Here is a 24,204-nt window from a genome sequence, read left to right as displayed (position 1 = left end):
TATGTCCTAGGGAAAAAAATATAAATACTCCTAGCAGTTGAGTCATTGTTTTAGAATTTGTTTCAATGCTTACTGACTTAGTAATTTATATTTAGAAAAGTGTGATTAATAATCTATGTATATCAACTTTATTTTTGCTGCTGCTGAAACAGCAGCTCTGTATCTTCTTCATTTTCCTCTTAGTGGTAATAGCAAGGATAGTAAGACCCTTGACAGAATAAACACATTGTGGTATCGTATCACCATGCCAAACACCTGCTACTAAGCACACCCTTAAACCTTCTTTTGTTAGAGTCTGGGATTGAAATCAGTCACAGTAGATTTCTATTCTTAATTCCACTATGAATTTTAATATTGGGAACTATCAATGATGACCACAGAATAATTACGTCTAACTTTTCTGAGATTTAACAGCCTAATTGATCTTTCCCGTAAGATTTGTACTTTGTAGTAACCAAGTTTTGGCTATTTCTGTGCATTCATGTTGTTACAGAATCAAACTGCCAAAGAGTTGCCACAATTTGTAGAAGACCGGGAAAAGCAGGAAGAAGAAGACAACATTGGCCTGGCCCTTAAAAAAAACCAAAAAACCCCCACATCACCCAACCCTATTTAAACTGCTTGTCAGTTATCAGCTTGACAAGGCCACTTGAATATATTTGGAGGTATTAGCATAAATGCTCGGCAGTGAGTTCACAATGGTTGCTAGCGCTAATGGTACATAAAGTAATTTAGTCATTTCTCTTAGGCTCCTGTCAGAATGATGAGAATCTCCTCTTTGCATTGTTGCATATTAGATCATTAGATAATAAAGTGTTAGAGCATGCAAACTGACAGGGTTTCTTGCCCTGTAATTTTGAGGCTATGCATTATGCTATGCCCTATTGTGTGCTGGGCTTTACGTTCTAATAAATACAAAGCTTAAGATGGAAAATTAGCTTCAAGGAGAGCTAAAACCCTACTGGATAACCTTTGCAAATGTCCATAGAGACATCTGGCTCCATCCAAACAGGATTCTACCTAGAGATCATTGCTACATTATTGATTGTAACTAAATAGATAGTGGAAACCTAAGATTTGTACTATTGTCACAGATAGAGAACATTGTTTATTTCATAATAGTCCAACAGGGTTATTTGTTCTTTATGTTCTATTTTTTTCCAGCTTACTTAGTTATATATATATAGATTTCATTTATTTATATTTATTAATTTATACCCTTTTATTATTTTTATAAACAACTCAAATCAACCAACATACCTAACAGTCCTTCCTCCTCTTGTTTTCCATCTGTGGCTGAGTGAAGGATAATAAGCAAATAGGCTTATTAAAAATAAAATATTTTTATCTTCAAAAATATATATATATGAGATGTAGCTCTGGAAAGTGATTGTAGAGACAGTTGTAAATCTGATGCTGTAAATTATCTCTTGATAATATTATGACAATTATGCAGGAAAGCAGTTCTTATCTGCAATGATTACTTGCTGTGATGCAGTGTGTATTTTGATTAAGTCATTCTAGACTGGTTTATTCACAACTCCCAGACAGATTTTTGCTGGTTTTCTCATTTGGTAATTGTGGGCATGTTGGTAAATTTAAGTTAATTTGTTTCTGGAACAAATCTTGTAAAGATACTTAAAGCAGTTACTCTTACTGTTCTTGTGAAATAAATATTATAACAAACAGAATGTGTAGATTCAAAGAAACATGATGTTATCCAAAGGACTTTATTTGAGTCAAGGCTCACCAATATTTCAAACTAGCTTTTAAGCAAATGAGGTTATAGTCACCATCATCATCATTTTCATTGTATGGTAAAATCAGCGGCCAATAAATTTTATAAATCAATCAATCATCATTTTACATGAACTTTTTTCCTCAACCAAATTAAATGAAACAATAAATTAATTGAAACAATAAAAAAGGCTATAGAGCTATATATAGTTTATATAGCTATACAACTATAGCTATACAACTAGCAGGATTCATTTTCTGAAAAAATAGCATTTGTACATTCTATATTAATATTTGGTTGTATCAGTTTTTCAATTAACTTGTTTGCACATTTGATACACATGCATAAACATACATATACACATCCTATGTCCACTCTAATGTGTAAAAGGAAAATAATGATGCAGTGATAACAGGTAACTGCCAGTAGGGAGAATCATATATTATTAAGAGAATTCACTAGCTAGAAAATGTAAACAGAACCTACCAAAAACAGAAGAGGCTCTTTTATATATGTGCTTTACATGAAGAGGAAGATGGGTATGATGCTCATTCATCCAGTGCCCTTAACTTCTGAAATGGTTTATAGCAAACTCCTTTTTATTTTACTATTATGACTGATGCCTTTAAGCCAGTGGTGGTATTCAGATGGTTCTATCCAGTTCAGGCGAATTGGTAGCGGCGGCTGCAGGACATTCTGCCCACCCGCCCGAATGTAATCACATCCAATTTATCCACAATTTTATGCTCTGCACATGCGCAGAAGGCCCTGCGCATACGTGGAGGTGGCATGTGTGAGCGAAGCAAGTGCGTGCACATGTGCCAGTGGAGGGATGCCCCCAGTTTGGACCGGTTTTTGCAAACCGGTAATAAAATCAGGGGATAGGCTCCACCCACTGATCCCATCAGCAAGCAAGCAAGCGCAAGTGAAGCAAACAAGCGCACACGAGCGAAGCAAGCAAGCGTGCATGAGCGAAGCAAGGGCGTGCACGGTAGTAAAGGTAAATAGAACCCACCCCTGACATGTGCGTGCTCATGCTTATGAACTGGTAGCAAAGGTAGGTGAATAACACCCCTGCTTTAAGCCAGTGTTGACTCGTAACAACTGTTTGGAAAAAATCTCTGAGTTTTTCTTGACAGTGGTTTGCTATTGCTTACTTTCTAGGGGTATGTGAGAATGACTGGCCTCAAGTCAGTGGTGGGTTGCTCCCGGTTCGCTCCGGTTCTGGAGAGCCGTTATTAAAAATATGCTGTTAGTAAAAATAATGGCTGGCTGGCCACGCCCTCAAACTGATTCCCTGATCATCAGAGGTTGGGTTTTTTTTTTACTTTTAAAAGCATCTTTTCTTCAGCCAAAAAAAGACTTTTAAAAGTAAAAAAACCCTCTGATGATCGCGTGGCTGAGCGGGATCATCAGAACCCTTTAAAAGTTTTTTTTTAACCTCTTCGGCTGAAGAGGTTGTTAAAACAAAAGGTTTTAAAAGGCTCCTCTGGCGATCCCAGCTGAGTTAAGAGGTTCTGGGCTGCAATTAGGCAACTTCAGCTGGGATCGTCAGAGGAGCCTTTTAAAATCTTTTTTTCCTCTGGCCCACCCAATCCCCCCTCCTCACTTACCTAATTATTTACTGCTCCTTTTGGGCTCGTTTTCCTTCGACTTCTGCAATCAGTTGCAGCAGCTAGCAACTGAATCTGCCTGCCTGAAATCCATGTCCTCAGCGAGCAACTGAATCTGCCTTTGCTGGCTGAGAAACTCTGGGAGTTGAAGTCCACAAACCTTAAAGTTACTAAGGTTGGAGAGACTCCTGATCTAAAAAATATAAATAAAATAAAATAATAAAATAAAATATTTGTACAGCTTTCTGAGATTTGGTGTGTTTTTGTAGTGTTTCATTCTAACTACACAAACACACAAAATCTCACAAAGCTGTATGTGGCATTTTGTGTGTGTGTGTGTGTGAGAGTCAGTTGTGTTGTGTTGTGTTGTGTGTGTGTAAAGTGTGAAAGTTGGTTTTTGAGCTTTTTGTGGCTGTGTGAGGTTCCTGCTGTTGCAGGGGCCATTTTGGGTGAAGTGCAGCTGCTTTTACATTGTGTGTGAGTCTGTTGTATTGTGTTGTGTTGTGTGTCCCTTCGCAAGGACTTGGAGGCAGCTCCTCTGAGGAAAAGAGGCAATGGCAAAGCTTTGCCTGTCCCTCGGAGAAATCACCCTGTCTCTGCAGCATTGCTCAAGTGACTGAGTGGGCGTGGCCAACTTGATGTCACTCACAGCAAGGTGCAGCCCCACCTTGCCCTGAGTGACTTCAAGTTGGCTACGCCCACTCAATCACATGACCACAAGCCATGCCCACCAAATAAGCCAAGTCCACAGAACTGATAGTAAAAAAATTTGGAACCCACCCCTGCCTCAAGTTCCCCAGCTGACTTTGTGCCTAAGGTAAGTCTAAAGCTCACAGTCTCCTGGTTTCTAGACTGGTGCCTTACCCACTACACAAAACTGCTCTCCAGTAAACTCAAATTCTATACTTAAAACACGGATCAGTTCTCATTTGAAATGTTCCATTTTGCCCTTACAAAAATATTTCATTAAAATATTCTATGACCCATTTAAAATGCTGGCAGCAGCATAGAAGTGACTTTTAAACACAGTTTTGAAGAGAAGTAAAAACTATATTCTTCATTTAACGCTCCCTTTTCCTTCAAATTCTTTATGAGCTAGGGTTTGTGATTTAGAGAAGTTCTCTTTTAAAACTTACATCCTAGGAATCCATTTGATTGAATATATTGATCTTCTTATCCCAATGTATACAATTTTGAAACACAGGAAAAAACAGAAACATCTCGGTGAAACTATTTTACTACAAATCATTGATTTTACTTCCCTTGCACCAAATAAAGCTGCTTGCATGAGCATTTGCCAGTTATTATTTTTGGAATATAAAAACTTTTCACTGACCAATGTATTTATTAAGGCATGCCTATTAAGGAAAATTCATGGAGTACAATCTTAACTACAGTGAAATAAACTGAGAATTTTCCTTTTTTTTTTTTTTTTTTTGCAATATGTGACAACTGGATTGAAAAGAGAAAATTAATTCCAAACTTTAAAGCAATATAGAAGGGTTAAAAATTAATTTACTACTATGTTATGAAATTAACAAAAAATATTGCTGTGCTAATTATGCACTTGTATAGACTAATCTATACAAATGATTATTCCTAGAAAAACAAAGTTGACATTACATTAATTCATTTTCTAGTCCATAATATTTTTATTTATTCGTTTATTAAACAAATGTATATAGTCAACTAACTTATATAGAGGTGACTTTATTTTATTGTAGTCCCTTTTCTACCCATGGTTATTGTGTAAAGTATATAGTAATAGATCTTCAGGGGAATTTTTTGCTTCATTAAATTTTATAAATGATCAAATAGGAAGACAACAAGAAGGAAATCTGTTTTCCGAATATTATAGCAAAGTTCCTGAATGGTGCTCTTTTCACAGTCTTGAAAAGCTTTCCCTGGAACTACGTGGCTGTTGCTTAAATTCAGGGTAGCAATATCTTAGAAAGGCATAAGGACCTGGAGAAGATGCAGCCTAATTTTATGGGAACAGGATGCATTCACAGGCTTTCCATTCCAGCCCTGCTGAAGATAACAAGATCATTAAAAATGTAATTTATGTGGGCCAAAAGCTCATCTACCATGTTGTGCTTTCATAAAATATGTCCAAAATTGTGGATAGGCAAAATCTTTTCCTGCAGATATTTCTTCAAAAAGAAAGCCTAATTATTTTTGCATTCCTTTCTCCCTAGAAAATCTATACATAGGATTGCTGCCTTCGCTTATTCTAGCGTATTTAGAATGTGTTTCTAGTAAAACAAAAAGAAACTGAGATGTCAAATCAAAGCGACTTCATTATACACATGACTTCTTTTCCTTACCAGATTTTAAACACTGCCACCATTTGTGAAGTCAAATAATTTTAAATTGGGGTAAAATTGGAAATGTCAACCAAGGCCAATAGAGTTCCCTCCATACTCCCCCCACAGGAGCCAGGCAGAGTAGCAGATCTGGTTATCCCCATGGTAGAAAGGGCCATGTACAGGGGTGAAATCCAGCAGGTTCTGACAGGTTCTGAAGAACTGGTAGCGGAAATTTTGAGCAGTTTCGAGAACCGGTAGCAGAAATTTTGAGTAATTCGGAGAACTGGCAAATACCACCTCTGGCTGCCCCCAGAGTGGGGTGGGAATGGAGATTTTGCAATATCCTTCTCCCAGGAGTGGGGAGGGAATGGGAATTTTGCAGTTTTCTTCCCCTGGAGTGGGGTGGGAATGGAGATTTTGCAGTATCCTTTCCATGCCACGCCACCAAGCCACGCCCACCAAGCCACGATCACAGAACTGGTAGTAAAAAAAAAATGGATTTCACCACTGGCCATGTATGACTCTTTCCTCCAATACCCAGGGCTGCTCTGCCTGGTACTTTTTCACTCTGAGATCGAATAAATACTGCCTTTCTACAACAGAGGCACCAACATGGCCCTTAGGAGCACAGCAATATATGTGCAATAAAGGAAGGATAGTGAACCTCATCTGGATAACTGTTACCTGCCCTAAAACATCAACTTGTTAAAGTAAATGTACCTTATAGCAATAGCACTTAGACTTATATACCACTTCACAGTGCTTTACAGCCCTCTCTAAGTGGTTTACAGAGTCAGCATATTGCACCCCAACAATTTGGCTTCTCATTTTACCCACCTTGGAAAGATGGAAAAATCAGTCAACCTTGAGCCTCTCAGACTCGAACTGCTAAACCACAGGCAGCCGGCAGGCAGCAGAAGCAGCCTGCAGTACTGCGTTATAACAACAGTGCCACCTCAGCTCTTGATCTAGAAATTACTCTAATGCTGATTGAATTTCTTGTATGTGCTTTTTCTTTTAAAAACTTTTTTATCATGATTACATTTCACATGGTTATTGTTTTATACTTTTTTTACTGTATGCTGCCCAGATTCATTTCTTGTGAGATGGGTAGCCATAAAAATAAAAGGTAAAGCAATCCCTACAGATCTTATTCCACTAGTCGTTGCTGTCTATGGGAGACTATGTTCATGTCCGTTTCAAGACCATTGAGTCAGTGCTGTCCTAAGACATTTCTGTGGTCATGTGGCCAGCATGACATCATGGAGTGCTGTTATCTTCCCACTGAAGTGGTACCTATTTTTCTACTTGCATTTGCATACTTTTAAACTGCTAGGTTGGAAGGAACTGGGGCAAAGATGGGTGCTCACCCTATCCTGTGGCACTTGGGTCTCGAACCTGTGTTGCCAGCTTTTCAGCTGACAAGCCAAACATCTTAATTGCTTAGCTACCACGCCGTCCCAGCATGGCCATATAAATGTGATAAATAAAAATAAATAATTTCAGAATTTTGCATAGTTCTAAAAAGCAATGCTTAATCCCAATACTAAAATATGATTGTGGCATTACAAAATTTGGTATAAACTCATGCAAGCAGAATTTTCATATCAATTGCTCTTAGCTGGAATCTGATTTTCCTTTTTCTCCCATATTACATGGAAAGGAACTATGAGGAAAATTTAGAGCAGGTAGCTTTATGCTAAGGGTGAAAGCAGAAAGTTTCCAATCTGAAGAAATTCTGACTTATCCTTCTAATTGGCAAGTACAGCAAATCCCCAGGTTAGGAACACTCTGGTTTAAACAGGACCCATAATTAAGAACACCGCCTATTGTAGCAAGATTCAAGTTAAATGCACAGATTCAAGTTAAATGCACAGTGATTCAAGTTCATTATACAATAGAATTTATGTAGTATTATACAATAACACTGGTCCAGTTTTCAAACAAATTTGACTTTGGGAATGGAACTTGTTCTTAAACCGGGGACTACCTGTATTGACTAAGTCCTCTAAAAAAATCTGCATCCTATTTTTTTAATAAAAAAAGAAGGGGGGTTTGTATAAGAAACTTCAAGGATAAATTAATAGATATTCTCTGCATACTTCGTTTCCTTCTAATTAATAAAATAACAGCTTGAACATTCCTTAGTAAATCAGCCAAAAATTATGACAGTGGTTTGTTTATTAAATTAGGTTGCTGGCAAGGATGGAAAAAAATCTATAGTATGAATTATTGCATAAAATGTCTCATGGTCTACATAAAAGTTAAAGCTAAATAAATACAGATGTAAGTTATGTTTATATAATAAGAAACACTGCTGAGCTAAGAATTTTAGGTTGGAAAGTGCAAACTTGTGGATCTGATACATTATGCATTTATCACATGACCAAATTTATTTTGTAAGTAGCTCCTATAACATAAAGAGCGCTGTTTTCCATATATGCAAAATAAAATGATAAGTTATAATAGTAGGGCAGCCTAATAAAGAGGCAAGAGGTTGTGTTTTTTTCCACCAATGTTTCCTACAATGATGGTAGTTCACATTTTCATGCTGCATGGTTTTTTAACATGGTATTGGTTTCCTAGAATAAATTTCAGATATGCTAAGTGATGAATATTGTTAGCATTGGCATAAGCTATTTATACATGCATATTAATTCTAATTGGAACTGTGGGAGATTAATATCCTATTTGTTGCAGTCTCAACATGCCCTGGCTGAACCTGTCCACGTGACTTCTCTGAAACACAATCTCTTTGCCCAAATGATGTACACCGAAGGGGGAGTGATCTTAAGGGGAAAGAGGAAGAGCTACCTCTAAGATAACAGCCGGATAAAAAGACGATTGAGTCGGGGATAGGAATGTAATCTGATAAAATAGTAACAACAACAACCACAACCACAACAACAAAATTGGAAGGAACCTTGGAGGTCTTCTAGTCCAACCCCCTGCCCAGGCAGGGAACCCTACTCAGTCAAGTGACTCATTCAAGCCCCTCCCAAGTTCTCATGAACATAAAAGAGAGAGGAAAAGGTACATTAAGACTTGCAAGTCTTTCTTACTTTAGTTTTACAGTAAAAGCAATATGGACCTAATGCACAACGTAAAATTCATACCCAGCAATTCTTTGAGGATGGGTGAGGGAGGCCATGAGTAGTGGTAAAAACTTTTTAAACTCAGCCAGCTCCAGTATAAGTCTATTCCTCTTTTTTCACATCTGTTTAATTTTTAATTTATCTATTCAATTTTTTTTTCATCAGTGAGAGAAACAAGCATTATGCCTGCTCCAGGACTGGTATAGCTTTTCCTTCTTACTGGGAAGGTGGAGGAGACGCTGAGGGAACAAGATGCCTTTGTATTATCTAAATCATGGGTGGGCAACCAGTACCTCAGTCTAATTTCATGCAGTCTTTGGCCTAATTTCAAAAGCCCTCTGTAAGCAATCACTTCATACTTCGGGCAAGAGAAATCTGTCCTGGCCAGTTACAGAGAAACAAAGTGTTAAAGAAAATGACAGGGGAAGGGAGGGTGAGCAAATAAGTGCCCTATCCACATTTGGCTCTGGGTCTACCTACTGTTTGCTTCTATTCTACTCGACCGGTGACAATGCACTCTTTATTTACTTAGCCATCCCCTTCCCCTTAACCACAAGGAACCACCCATCCGCTACTCTCAATTTATTTGGCCCATAGAGGAAGAGGAGAAGGAAGTAGTAGTCATTATACATCTACCCCAACAAAGCTTTTCACCACTATACTAGTGAAATTCTGCTTTGATAAACAGCATTTTCCAGGGAGACCTTGAGAAAGATGTGTGCCAGTAATGTACTGTTGCTGCATAGTTTCACTTGTTAGTCACTATTTTATTTATTTTAACACTGTGTTTGCTTTATATGTTTACCAATTCAGAGTTTCTTTTTAAAGGAGAAAGATGAAAACCAAACAGTTTAAAGAAATAAATAAATAAATAGGATTTCTCCATGTTAAAGTAGCGAAAATAATTTATCCATGAATACTTTGTAAGACTCAATTTCTAAGTCTTAAAAAATATTCAGAAAAACAATTGCAAGAAAATATTCAAAGATTCACATTAATTTCATTCATGTAAACATTGCAAAATAGCTCATTGGACCCTAAACTTAGTTGCTGACTCAGCTACCAAGTTATTCTTGAAATTGAATTATGGTGTAGGAGTGAGCATAGTATTATTTCATAATCATCCTGTAAGCCATAGAGAAGGAACATGTGGCCATCTAAATCAGGAGTCTCCAACCTTGGCAACTTTAAGACTTGTGGACTTCAACTCCCAGAGTTCCTCAGCCAGCCAGCAAAGCAAAGCTGGCTGAGGAATTCTGGGAGTTGAAGTCCACAAGTCTTAAAGTTGCCAAGGTTGGAGACCCCTGATCTAAATGATGAACTCCAACACCCAGCATTCCTCCCCCTACAGGCTATATTGACTGGGACTCCTGTTCTTACAGCTTCTAGAGGGCACAGATTCACTTTCCTACTCCAGTTATGCACTATAAGATCCAAAATACTTGTTAACATTACTGCTTCTTGAAATTAAAAAAAGAGGTAATCTAGCGTGACTATTTTACAGTCATTGAGCCTATGTATATAAACATTTGCAGAGAATCTCTCACTTTCTTATACTTCATAGAACTGGCAATGTTTAGGAACATTATGTACATAACAAAAAGCAGTATCTGTGAATTTAAAACATAATGTCCATAAAATAATTCTCTATAGCACTGTTTCTAAACCTTGGAAATTTGAAGGTGTGTGGACTTCAACCCTCAAAATTCCCCAGCCAGCATGTTGACTGGGGAACTCTGGAAGATGAAGTCCACACATTTTCAAGTTGCCAAGGTTGAGAAACACTTTTTACAAAAACTGGTCTTGGCTACTTCAGATTTACAAAAAATAATCAATTGTGTGATTGTAAGAACTCTACCATATATAAGGTTGAGCCCTATTTCGATGCATATTTGTAGAATCATTCAAATAGGTTGAAAATTTGGTGCTGGTTTTCAGCGATATTTTCAAAATTTTGCATCAGTGTTGAGCACAGGAAGAAAATAGGGGGCAAGAAAGCCCAAGGACCCATAGTGAAAGAAGAAATGGCAACCAACAAAAAATGCCTACCATGTTCCAGATAAGAAGGCGTACCTTCCGAAGGATCAAGCCTTCGAGCCCTCCGCCCATGTTTGGAGTTATTGTGCACAAACATATTATCCGACACTGCCAAGACGTGGCCATCCACATTGACTGTTGTAGATACCACAACCTGCAAGTGGAACAGCAATATAAGGAAACACTTTAATGCAATTTAAAATCAAATAATGCACAGAGACTAATAAACCCAGAATCTTAAATAACAGCTGGGAGCGGCAGAAAATTGCACAGCTATTTCGCATAATAACTAGTGACTAGACTCTATGACTCTAACAAGAGGTGCTATTGATGAGTGGGTCTTTGGCATCACAGGCTTTTGATGTCATTTAGTCAAATTACACAGTTTGTAGCTGTATAAAGGAATATACACTGTTAACCATAATTTTAACAAGAGCAGCTTTATTAACTCCTTTTTAAAAGAGTTGGCTGCATATTACTCCACATCATCCTTCAGCATGCATGTCAGAATAGATAAACTGTTGTCACTGCAAATGAGAATTGATTCAAGTGCAAAAACAAAATTGGTTGCTAAAGTTGGATTAGAGTAACTGAATTCATCATACTGCTAAAGCCTGGAGTGTATGCATTTGTCCAAAATTCTCCTGAGCAGGGTAGAGAGAAAGCATGTATGCATAAGGAATATTTTAGAACTTAAATGAATACTGCTTTTCAAATCTAAGTAGACTTGGTCTTTATCAAGCGATCAAGTGTGAATTTGTTTTTGCAAACCTCATTATCCTAATGGGAACAATTAGAAATAGAAATATTGTTTTGCTGTACAATATAGGATATGCGGAAATTTAGACAGTAAGATGGGCAGCATATACATTTAGTAATAAATAAACAAACAAACAAAAAGCACAAACTCAACCAGCTGATACATGTATTAATAAAGCATAACTTTATTGATAAAATATAATTTTTGAGCAAGTTGATAAAAGGATTTCCATTAAGTTACTTTGATAAAAATATGCATTGTTTTCTGTACTCACCATGGATCAAAAATAGGATCCAACAGTGATTATTTATTATTGCTGAATCTTATTTATATTAAAAGGACCTTTTAGAGGCTGTATAAAAAGTGTCAACTTTAAGGAGTTAAGCAGTAGAGTAGACAACTGAGACCTTTAGATGACAGCATTGATAATACTGGCATTATTACTATTACCTTGTTATCACCATCTCATTCATCACTTTTCTTTATTATATTTAGTCTCATTTATATTAAGAGAACTTTACAAAACAGATTTTTCTTTAAGGAGTTAAATAACGGGTACTAAGGGAATGCCTCAAGACAGGGGTCTAGCCCAATGCTGGACCCCAGCCTATTTGGTACCGGGCCACAGAAGTGGTGGGCGAGTGCAAGGGCATGAACATGTGAAGCTGCATTTGTAAAAGTGGTACACATGTGAAGCCATCCCTTCTCCCCACTCCCCCGCTGCCACCATCATCTCCACCGGTCCACCGAGCCAGGAAGGTTGGTGACCGCTGCCTTAAGATGATCACATTTATGATGTTAGCAAGCAAGATCACTCATTGCTGTTTGAATCATCCTGGATTTTTAAATATTCAAACAACTCTTGAATTTTGTTTGTTGCAGAGAATGGGCAGGGTTGTCAGAGGATGTACTTGCCTTTAAACAATTGATTCCCTAGATTACTTTCACTAAGTGCCTGAAGTAGCCATTGTACACATATATGTTGCTTAGGACACGATTACACAAATATGAAAATAAAAACAGTCATCCACTTAACAATTGTACTCAAATCTAGTGCTTGCTACAGCACTATTTCTCTCTCAGTATTGAAGGACTGTATTATTAAATCACATCCATATACATTTATCTTGGCCCTAGTCATTATGATTGTATGACACTTATCTTGCAAATCCTGTATTAATTACCAGCAAGACTTCTATATATAATTTAAAGTGCTAGTTTCAATTTAAAATTCCAAATATGGTTTGGCATTTCTGGCATTTCTGATTGTTACCAAATCTGACCTATCTGAGGGTCTTCAGTGGTGGGATTCAAAATTCTTTACTACCGGTTCTGTGCGTGTGGCTTGGCTTGGTGGGCGTGGCATGGCTTGGTGGGTGTGGCAGCGGAAGGATACTGTAAAATCTCCATTTCCTCCTGCTCAGCTGGGACTCGGGAGGCAGAGAATGGATGGGGGCGGGACCAGTCAGAGTTGGTATTTATCAGTTCTCCAAACTACTCAAAATTTCCACTACCAGTTTGCCAGAACTAGTCAGAACCTGCTGAATATCACTCTGGTCTTCTGGGAGAATCTCCCTGTGATATCCTAATTCTGTGAGGTGGGAAGGACTGAACCCAGAAGGGTAGGTTTCCCATCTTGGCACCAATGCTTTGGAACTGCCTCCCCAAAGAAATTAGGCTGGCCCCTTAGTGATAGCCTTCCCAAATTTACCGAAGGTCAAAATTTTCTGGAAGGCTTCCAGGGAATAACTATTGACCATCAACATTTAGATGCTTAGCTATCTACTTACGTTATATGCACTGATTTTTGATTAGAGATATTATAAACCTGTACTATAATTTCTGTTTATGCCATTTGTTTCTTTCAGACTGGCATTGCTGTAAGTCCCCAGGAGTCTGCCAGAATTATTTTAAATTTAAAATTAAATAATACTTATTTAAAATAATAAGTATTGTAAAATTTAGTTACAATACTGATTTTAATATCTGTAAACAAATATAGCCTTAGCATTAAGTCAATCTCTTACCATGATCAAATACAACAGCACATGTGTGGACAGCCATTTATTCCAGTAAAGGATATTTGTAGCTCAGGGTTGACATGAGGGGTCCTTGGTGCTCTCTGAGCTTGTTTTCTTGCAGACGATTCATTTCCCTAACATCATCGTAGAGGTGTGTTGTAGATGATGTAGATCGGGGCTTTCAAACTTATGGCCTGCAGGCCGGATGCATCACACGCTGGCCATGCCCACGCCCAGATTAGTGAAGGGGGGAAAAGTCCCGATACATCATGTGACGATGTGAGTTTGACACCCCTGATGGAGGTGATAAAACAACCGCCCTTAATGTGAATAAATGCCTGTTCACACTAATATTAATGTACTGTTGTGTTTGATCATGGAAAGGGGTGGGGGAAAGGGGGAGAAACAGACTAATAGTACCATACTGTATCTGGTTAGTTATAAATTCAACAGGAAATATTCCAACAGGGACGATGAATCAACAAAACAAATCACCAATGAAAATTTTGGTAGGCCATTTTCACAAAACCTGTTTTTTCTCAAGTTTTAGGGAAATTATGCATCTGTGTGGCTGCATCACTGTTGTTCTTTTTTGCCACTGCCTAACTACGCATTCAACCTAAAGGCTATGTTTCCATTCCACTATCACTCATTAAGCATCCCAAGCTAATTACAGTTTCCCTCCCATGAACCTGCCTTCCAGAACTTTTGCTAAAACAATAAGAAGAAATGACCTACACTTCTCCTTAAATTAAACAAGGAAGGGGGATTAAAAATGGAAACCCACTGAGATATGTTTATTCATGCGACCTCTTACAACCAAATATAATAATTGTCTGTTAATTGCAGTTTCAGCTCCCACCTCATGCTTCAACATGTGAAACTGCAATCAGCTGGCTCCTGTTTAATCCACCTATTATGTTGACTAATTAACTTTGCTCGACAGTTTATTTCTTCCTCCATTATCAGCCCCTGTCAGCCTCAAGCACAGCGCCGCTAAGGGAGACCTCAGCCTCTTTGATTGATCACCGATAGATTGACATGCAGATTAATTTAATTAGAATCACCTCACTTGAGAAATGAAAGACAATGGCAAAGGGGCTAATAGATCTGCTCTTATAATGAGGCTACCCTCCAGAGCCAAGGAAGAGGGTTTCTGATTTATTTTGCTGAATTCCCCAGTCGCTCCACAAGGCTCTTGCTTTAATTGTTCTTGGTATTGAGAAGCTTTAGCCTCTGAAGAGGTGAAATGCTTTACAAGGATTGGCAAACATTTCTTCAATTCTCCACGGAAGCTGTTACCCTCTCAAAGTTCCATGGACAGAAACGGTTGCTGGCAAGAATTTCCTTATGGGGCTCAAAATGGGTAAAAGGGAAGAAAATGAAGCAAAGTTTTCAAAGTAATATTTCATTAACCATAGTAAATTTTTCAAAAACATGTTTTGTCATTTCTTGACCTAAAACACTGTTTAATCCAGCAGTTCCAATTTTCTGTTTATTTAATCTGTCCTTCCCTCCCCTCCTCTCTTCAATTTATTAATGTTTACAAGCCTGTGAATGTTAACATGATTTGTGTCTGGATATAGTTTGTCACAGAATGCCATTAGCTCATTTCATTAGATATTTAAACAATTTTAGAAGTTAGAGTACTGAACGAGATAGAACCAGCACACTAGTTAGAGCATACTGAAAAAGAACAAATCAGCAAAAGTTTGAAATTAAATTTAATTTGTTTTGATAATTAACATTCATAGACACAGTTCCCTACATGGCAAATACATACCTGGGTAGAAAACTGCACGTGCCTTAACAGAGATTTCATGCAAAGAACTATATAGTGAAAATCCCTAAATACAAGATAGCAATAGCACTTAGACTTATAGATCGCTTCATAGTGCTTTACAGCCCTCGCTAAGTGGTTTACAGAGTCAGCATATTGCCCCCAACAATCTGGGTCCTCATTTCTGAGGGACCCAACTTCAGAAGGATGGAAGGCTGAATCAACCTTGAGCCTGGTGAGATTCGAACTGCCAAACTGCTGGCAGCTGGTGATCAGCAGAAGTAGCCTGCAGTACTGCACTCTAAACACTGCACCACCACGGCTCATTGTAATCAGATTGTAATGATAGCATTAGCAATGATAGCAAGATTGTAATCATAGCAATAACACTCGCAATAGAATAGGAATAGCACCTAGAGTTATATATCGGTCCATAGTGCTTTACAGCACTCTCAGGGGTGTTTACAAATGTCACTATATTGCCCCCAACAACTTGGGTCCTCATTTTAGTGACCTCAGAAGGATGGAACACTAAGTCAACCCCAAGCCAATCAGCATTGAACTCCTGGCTGTGAACAGAGTTAGCCTGCAATACTGCATTCCAACCACTGCACCACCAGGGCTCCTACGATCAATCATTTTCATTTGTCCAAAATTAATTTTGCTCTTTTTCAGCTACTATAGTACTATAGTAGTACTATACTATATATATGGAATATTAATATTAATATTAATAACCGCCCTGAGTCCTTCGGGAGAAGGGCGGTATACAAATTTAAATAATAAATAAATAATAAATAAATATTGAACTGTTTCAACTGAAAAGATTTAACTAATAGCTCTTACTAAAAAACCTTAGTTATCTTGGGTTACATTATACAATCTTGGCCATTTAAGTCAACTGAGAAATACAAACATCCCCAATATGTTTATAGTATTGCTGAATTTTATAAATAGATAAAGCAAAAACCCTACACAAGATACTAAAGATACTCAGATACTGTAACACAATGTTTGTCATGGGCATCCACACTGGTGGGAAGGAACCTGAGTTGTTATTCGTGTCATGATGTCATTGTGCGGATGACGCAAATGAAATACTGTAAGTTGTTTGTGACATGGCATCATTACATGATTACATCAAGGTGCATATAGTATCATTGACATCTCTACAGGACACCTAAGGCCCTTGCATGTCAAGGCACTGGAGTATTATGCCTTTTTGTGGCATAGTGATTAATCATTTGCTTAAGCAATAGGAGACACAAGCAACTGTTGTTGTTTTTACATGGGGAAAATTTGGGTGGGAGTGGAAGAGAAATCTAGAAATTGGTAATTTCTTAATACTTTTCAAATATGTTGGTATCAAGGACGGAGGATTTTGCTCCTATTCAATAAAAAAATACATGACTTTGTTATCGTAAGAAAAATGGTCAGGAAACAACACAAAGTCTCCCTTCATAAACATCCTTCAAATTTATTAGGAATGCCTCTTTCTGTTCTGTTCAGTGGTGGGTTTCACTTGCCTTTGCTACCTGTTCATGCGCCACTTCTGTGCATGCGCAGAAGCTTCTGCACATGTGCAGAGCATATTTGGTGACATCCGGGCAGGTAGGCAGAGCCTCCTGCCACCACTGCTATAGGTTCGCCCGAACCAGAGCGAACTAGTAGCAACCCAGCACTGGTTCTGTTCTATTTTAAGGTTGATTTTGATACTGATTTTATTTTTGGCTGCCTGAAAATGCTGTTGATACATGGATTTAAAAACCAACCAAATAGAGGGGAATAAAGGAAAAGAAAAAAATAACCGACTAAAGTATTTCAAGAACATAAATCCTAACAAATCCAACTGTTTAATACTATTCCATTTAAAAGAACTAAATCAGAGTTTCAAATAATGCTGTAAAGGGAGCTCTGAGCCTATAAAAGAGAATGCAATATTTTTCTCCGCAGGAGAACATTGATTAACTTCTTTTTTTTTAAACCAGAGTAATCCGTTATTTAATTCTTGCAACCCACAACATCTGCAACATTGGGGGCTCAGTCCAACCCATTCCTTGCATAACATAATCTTGCTACCTAGTTTCCTTGACTAGAATATGATTTACTACAATGATGCCATACCAGGGTGGTTCTTTTATAGCCATTAGGAGAAAAAAGTACTATAAAAAGGAATCCCCTAGAGAAACTGTTTCCAGTGTCAGGAAGTATGAAAAAAATTCTAGTGGTTATTTGGTGGTCTACTTTCAGAAGTGATTATTCATAGTGCACCTGTAGAACAAGAAAAAGAAACCTATTGTTTCCACACAAGCGTGCATTACATTAATCAGAGGTCATATAGTTTTAAGAAAAACATTTTCGGTATATTCAATATTAAACGTTAATGTTCTGTGAGATGGGGAAAACCTAGTATGTTTTGAACACTTTTGTAAAGGGCACTGGCTGTTTTATGACTAAAGACCACTCATATGTTTACTCTGGAAACTGGAAAATCCTATAAAAGTTAGGAAAACTTCTCAAGAGAGAATGAATTTCTTAACTATGATCCAAATTTCTCTCTAAAAAGGCAACTCATTTCAATTGCTGCATTAATGGACTGTATCTTGATCAAAGCATATGCAAAATTAACTTGTAACAGAAACAAGTTTTGTTTTAGTTTTTAGTTTGTTTGTTTTTTTAAACACAACCACAGGGTAAAAAGTATGCAAAGAAGCAACCTTTTAAAAAGTGCATACCAATGCATGAAGGGGGGAAAAAGTATATTCCTGTTTAAAAATTGATTAATGAAGTGCTGACAAATTCATGTAAACATGGGTATGGACAAGCCTTCCAAATCTCAAACCTATCCAAATGTTGTGAAGAAAACACAGTTTTTAATTTGGGAAAAGCAAACAGGGGAAAAAATTGTGCAATACGATCAGATCTTCACGTATAGGTAGTCCTCTACTTACAACCATTCATTAAGTGACTGTTCAAAGTTACAATGTCATTCAAAAGAGCGTCTTACAACCATTCCTCACACTTAAAACCATCACAGAATTCTTCAACAAACATTTCAAGATTAGGAGTTGCATTGATCTCTGTTCTGACTACACATCATTAGGTTAAATTAATCTATGGCACATTCCTGATATTTTCAGTAATCTGCACTTTATTGGAAGGAAATATATATATATTGTTTACATGAAAGAGGCTGAAATAATTTCTAGACAGATTCTGGCAGCATGGATATATTATTATTTTGCAACTCAACTTTTAGTCCCAAGATACTAAAAGCCTGACCTAAATTTAGGTCAAAGCTTCACGATGATTAAAATATAGTCTCTCATTGCCGATTTTTAAAATTAGCCTCATGAAATATCATTTGCATCTCTTGAATAGACTCAGCACTGAATCACCAATGAATGCTATTCAAACCCACAACAAAATAATATTACCAAAACAGAACTTAATTTGTAATGCACTGAAACAACGTCCACCTTGTATGCCTAGCATTGGAATACTGCAACTTTATTTCCAGTCCAATCCTTCAAATATTTTCAAATCAGTTTTTATTCCAGCTGCTTATGTAATATAAAAAAATGAAATGTCCTATTTGCCAGCAATAATTTTGATATGTGCAAAAATGATTTAGTAAGATTTTTTCCATCAATGTTAAAGATTTGTGGACAGATATCATGGGGATTATCAACTGGAAGAAAGGCAGGACAGGAATTTGAGAAATAAAGAAAATACAGAACGTTTCCACATTGCCATTTCCTTCCATGGAAGGCATAAATTTGATCAAATATTTTTCCCTGGCCACACCCACTCCTGTTTTAGCGAAGGGGGGGAAAGTCCCAATAGTCATGTGACGCCACCATGACAATGTGAGTTTGACACCCCTGATCTACATAAAACTTTCTCTCACTCTACATTGTTAAAATTGTTCACTTGCATTCATTTTTTATCCATCAAAGGAATAGTGCAGTTCTTTCAAATTGTAATTGAAATCACAATTACAATTAGTCAGAATATTTGGATTATGTTGCATGCATCAAAGAGATACTGTACAATCCCAGCTTTTTTCATTTTCTGTCTGCTCTGCCACCATTCTATTCTCAAATAATTTATATTATCACAATTATTCTGAGGTTGCTCAGAGTTTGGTATAAAATGGGTGGCTATATAAATGCTTTAAATAAATAAATTAAGTTTTATGTCTTAATTAAATCTAGGGTGAACATTGTATATTACACATTGAATATCTGTCCACTCTTCCTCAAACAGGGTGTTGCAGTGGCACAATGCTTAAGACCCTGGCTTGTCAGCTGGAAACTGACACTTAGGTTCGAGACCCATGTGTTGTGTTCTTGCTCCAGCTCCTTCCAACCTAGCAGTTCAAAAATAGGCAAATGAGCTAGATAAATAGGTACTACATCATTGCAAAGGTAACAGTGCTCCGTTTCATTATGCTGGCCATATGACTGCAAAAGCATCTTCAGACAGCTCTGGCTCAACGGCCTCAAAACAGAGATGAGCACCAACCCCTAGCAATGCCTAGCAGAGTAAAAATCCATAGGAACTTCTTCCCTAAACAGTCAAAACTGGGGAAAGTTCTAAAGAAGGTAAAGTCTATCAAGTTTGGGGAAGCTAGCCCATGAACTGAACCTTAAAAATGTATAACAGGTAGAGTTATCTTTTTACATCACTACAGTCATATCTGCTTTTCATAGCAGAACTCAATTTCAAAATGTTTTCTCAATATTTTTTATTCAATCTAAATTCAGGTCATCAATACTGAGATGAACACTTCCTGGAGGACAGGGACATACTAAGCTGGAACTATAGGAATGTATGAGTTGTCTCATAAAAGGAGGCATCATAGCTTGGGCAAGGAGGTTGCCCTTAATATCATGGCTCCCACAATGTCCAACAGAATTAAGCTAAGGCCATCCTATCCTCAACTGGTCCTTTCCTTGTCCATCTCCAATAAATAAATTGCATCATTAACAAGAGGCTAGACTTGTTTTCTACAAATGTTCAAGCACCAGATCTGGAAGCTAGGATAGGAGGGGGGGGAAAATCATAACCATTGCCCGTAGAAATAGATTTATTTTTTTTGTCACTGAAGAAGACAGGCTGGATTTTAAAAGTATGAAGGGTAATCTGCTCCACTGAAAGTGATTAATTTCCTTAAAATGCTAAGGTCACACTAATTGACATGACCTGTGTAATTAAGCAGTCTCTGTTTACACATGGAAAGCTTAACTGCTGTGAGGCTCAGCTTGCCTGACAGAATGTCTTTACAAGTCAAGAAATCAACAACCTCTCTTATGTCCTACCTGGTCACCTACACAAACTTTTGATTGCTCTTCTGACAGAACACACAAAAGCATTACCATATGAAAATCAGCTGACATCTTGGGGGAGTTCTGAACTGGCAACAGAACAGGTAAATTTGAACTGATGCTTTGACAGCCTTTAGCCTTGGCTGCTCATGCTCGATTCCCTTATCTATGAAGCAGATTTAACTGGTGGATATATTGGAAAAATAAGCTAGGTTTAGCAAGGGCGAGGCAAAGCAGAAGAAAAGCTGGAGAAATACAGGTAAGAAGTCCCTAACCAGTAGTGGGTTCCACTTACCTTCACTATCGGTTCAGAACTACGAGCATGTGCATATGTGCTCGCTTCTTTCTTGTGTGGTACTTCTGCACATGTGCAGAGCATCCGTGATGACTTCCGGATGGGTGGGCAGAGCCTCCTGCCGCCACCACTATAGGTTCGCCCAAACCGTGGTGAACCGGTAGAAACTGTCCCTAACCATTCTGCAGCAAAAATTACAAACTGGGAAATCTTAAGGTCTGTGATCAGACAACAAAACAAAACAAACCTAAGATGTTACCAACTTCCAATTGCCATTATGGAAGTTGGTAATGGATCCGAGATGAACAGCAGGTTCAGGAATTAAGAATGACAACTCAACAGGCTCAATGCAAAAAGGAGAATTCCTGTGCCTGCCATGAAGACAAGGAAGCTACCAGTAGGGCTGATCAGAGACCTTCCACTGAATGAGACCAAAGCAGCAATCTGTCATTCATCCAGTTGCATATGAAGAGACTGGAGCACCCAATTGGGATGTGAAAGACACCTCCTCCTGTTTCTATTGATCCATGTAGGAATCCAACCAATCAAAGACTTGAAGACAGAGGGATTATGAAGCACTGAGCAGAAGACTGAGGGAGATGGGGGCAAAATTGCATTTTCTTCATCTCTTATGTCTAATAACATGGCCCAGGAAGAGAAGCAAGAATACTGGAAACGAACAAAGTGCTACCGAGATGATGGCAGCTGGAATGAATCTGATTTTTTGATAATGAAATATGAAGTAGTCCTGACAAAAGATGAGAAGTACATCAAAGGAGCTGGACAAAATGTGTCTGAAAGGCAGCTTGCAAACTGATTCTGCGGAGACTTCAAACTGAGTGCTATGGGGGGGGGGGGAGACAAGAGTGCTCAAGACACCTAAGACATATAATATTAAAGTTAAATCATGCATTAAAACTGCATCAACAGCAGCTAGAATCACTAACAATTCAACTCAAAAGGCCTCAGTGAAGAGCAAAGTCATACTCTTTCCTTCAAGTCAAAGAATGTGGGAGCCAAGAGCAACTGCCAAGAAAACTTCCTTTTAGAGAATTTGACATGCCTTCTGTGTATGAGAAAGAACAATGCTCTGAAATTTATAGCATCTTTAAGACAGCATCCTGCTGAACTCAGTACTTATACAGCTTCTTACAATAAGGCACATTCTCAGATAATTGGACATTAAATCATTTACGGGCTTTAAAGTGCAATGTAAACATAATTATATGTACTATATTTATATACAACTTTATCAGGAAAACTCATAGAAACATACAACACATACACAAACGCCCACATACATTTTGGTAATTTTTCAAATTATTGTCTTCCTTATCATCAATACTATGAAAATAAAAAATACAGAGCTAAGAGATTAATCCTGTGCATTTTTGCTCAGAAAGCCACAGGATTTCTTCTTGGTAACAGAGTAACCCTATATATGTGTTTGACAGAATAATCCTATGCCTCTTTGAATGGAAAGGGACTAATACCTGAAGTCTTCATTCTTAATTTATCTTCTCCCATAAAAAAAATTAAATAAAAACATTAAATTATTGATTAAGAAAAATATGAGTTTCAGGCAGTCCTAACCCTGCCCCACAATTCTACATTTGTTATATTTTATTATTTATAACATATTATTTATAACATATTATTTATAATAGCTGTCCATCTTATATTGAGCTCAGATCAGGAGACAGGGTGATTATGTTTATATATCCCAATAAGAATACAATATAATGATTATCCTGTTCCATCCTATATTATAGAGAGGTATGGTTTTTAATTTCAATTTATTTATTTGTTTGTTTATATCTCATCTTTATTATTTTTACAAATAACTCAAGGAGAACATATCCAACAGCCCTTCCTCCTCCTATTTCCCCCATCAGATGAATTGGGCTGAGAGAGAGTGACTGGCTCAAAGTCACCCAGCTGACCTTCATTGCTAAGGCAGGACTTGAACTCAGGGTCTCCTGCTTTCTAACCTGATACTTTAACCACTAGACCAAATAGGTTCTCAATAGTACAAACTATCTTTAATCCCCCACCCAAAAAACCCTCTGAAAAAGTAAGTTTTAGTTCATATTAAAGGCTTAAACATATCTTGTAATACTACAAAAGGCAATCCTCTGAATAAATTGCATAAGGGAGGTAAGATTTAAAAAGATAAACAAGATCTTTTCATTGAAAAAGTTCTCTTAATATGCCAGAGACCAAAAGGGTCCATGATGTAACCACTGGAGCTATTTTGGATCACGTTATTTCATAGAAAGCCAAAAGCTTTTCTGCCAGAATAGTATTATATTAAAGAAACTAGCCAGGATTACTCAAGTGGATAGAGGCTACCTGCTTAGGAATGCTGGGTTCATACACATCTGACTCCCTAAAGGTAAAAGTAAAGGTTCCCCTCGCTCATATGTGCTAGTTGTTCCCGACTCTAGGGGGCGGTGCTTATCTCCGTTTCAAAGCTGAAGAGCCAGCGCTGCCTGAAGACATCTCCGTTGTCATGTGGCCGGCATTACTAAACGCCAAAGGCACACAGAACACTGTTACCTTCCCACCAAAGGTGGTCCCTATTTTTTCTACTTGCATTTTTTACGTGCTTTCGAACTGCTAGGTTGGCAGAAGCTTGGACAAGTAACTGGACACTAGTTACGCGACACTAGGGATTCAAACCGCTGAATTGCTGACCTTTCGATCAACAAGCTCAGGGTCTTAGCCACTGAGCCACCACATCCCTTCTACTTTGACTCCCTACAAGGATGTAAAAGTCATTTTTGTGAACTGTCTAATGTATCTGTTCTATTCGGTTATATCCTCTGTTCTGTCCTGAAAAACCTTTCCAAAAAGCCTATTTTTTTTATGTCTTGCAGATCAAGTGGAAGGATTTTAGACTAATTGGACAAGGCTTGATTTGCCTGCGGTCCATGAGTCAAACAATGAAATAAATTTGATTCAATCTCACTGCCTAAGGCAGCAAAACTGAGCATACTAGACTTAAATGTCTAGTGGAATTGGTCTAGATTATTAGATCACATCTTTATACATCTAGTCTAATCTATTTTTCAATTCTTGTAAGATCTGTGTTTGTTTGATTTATATGTTGCTGTTTTAAGAATTATTTGATCCTGTATAGGTAATCCTAGCTTAATAACAATAATTAAGACAGACAACTCTGTCGCTAAGACCACACTGACTTACAATGGCAGCTGCAGCAATT

General features: G+C 37.7%; 1 protein-coding gene across 5 annotated transcripts in view; it reads right to left on the bottom strand.

The window, feature by feature from the left end:
- Positions 1–24,204, bottom strand: part of EBF1 (EBF transcription factor 1) — a 412,485-nt gene that overhangs the window by 110,182 nt on the left and 278,099 nt on the right. For 3 of the 5 annotated variants that reach the window (XM_058168521.1, XM_058168524.1, XM_058168525.1), the window contains exon 8: positions 10,829–10,946. In XM_058168521.1, the coding sequence (XP_058024504.1) occupies positions 10,829–10,946 (118 nt within the window). Of the gene's footprint in view, positions 1–10,804; positions 10,947–24,204 lie in introns of all 5 variants that reach the window. The other 2 variants (XM_058168522.1, XM_058168523.1) reach the window with 1 other exon arrangement.

The sequence above is a fragment of the Ahaetulla prasina genome, chromosome 2 (genome assembly GCF_028640845.1).
Source record: "Ahaetulla prasina isolate Xishuangbanna chromosome 2, ASM2864084v1, whole genome shotgun sequence".
Lineage (NCBI taxonomy): Eukaryota > Metazoa > Chordata > Lepidosauria > Squamata > Colubridae > Ahaetulla > Ahaetulla prasina.
This window is presented reverse-complemented; position numbering and strand designations above follow the sequence as displayed.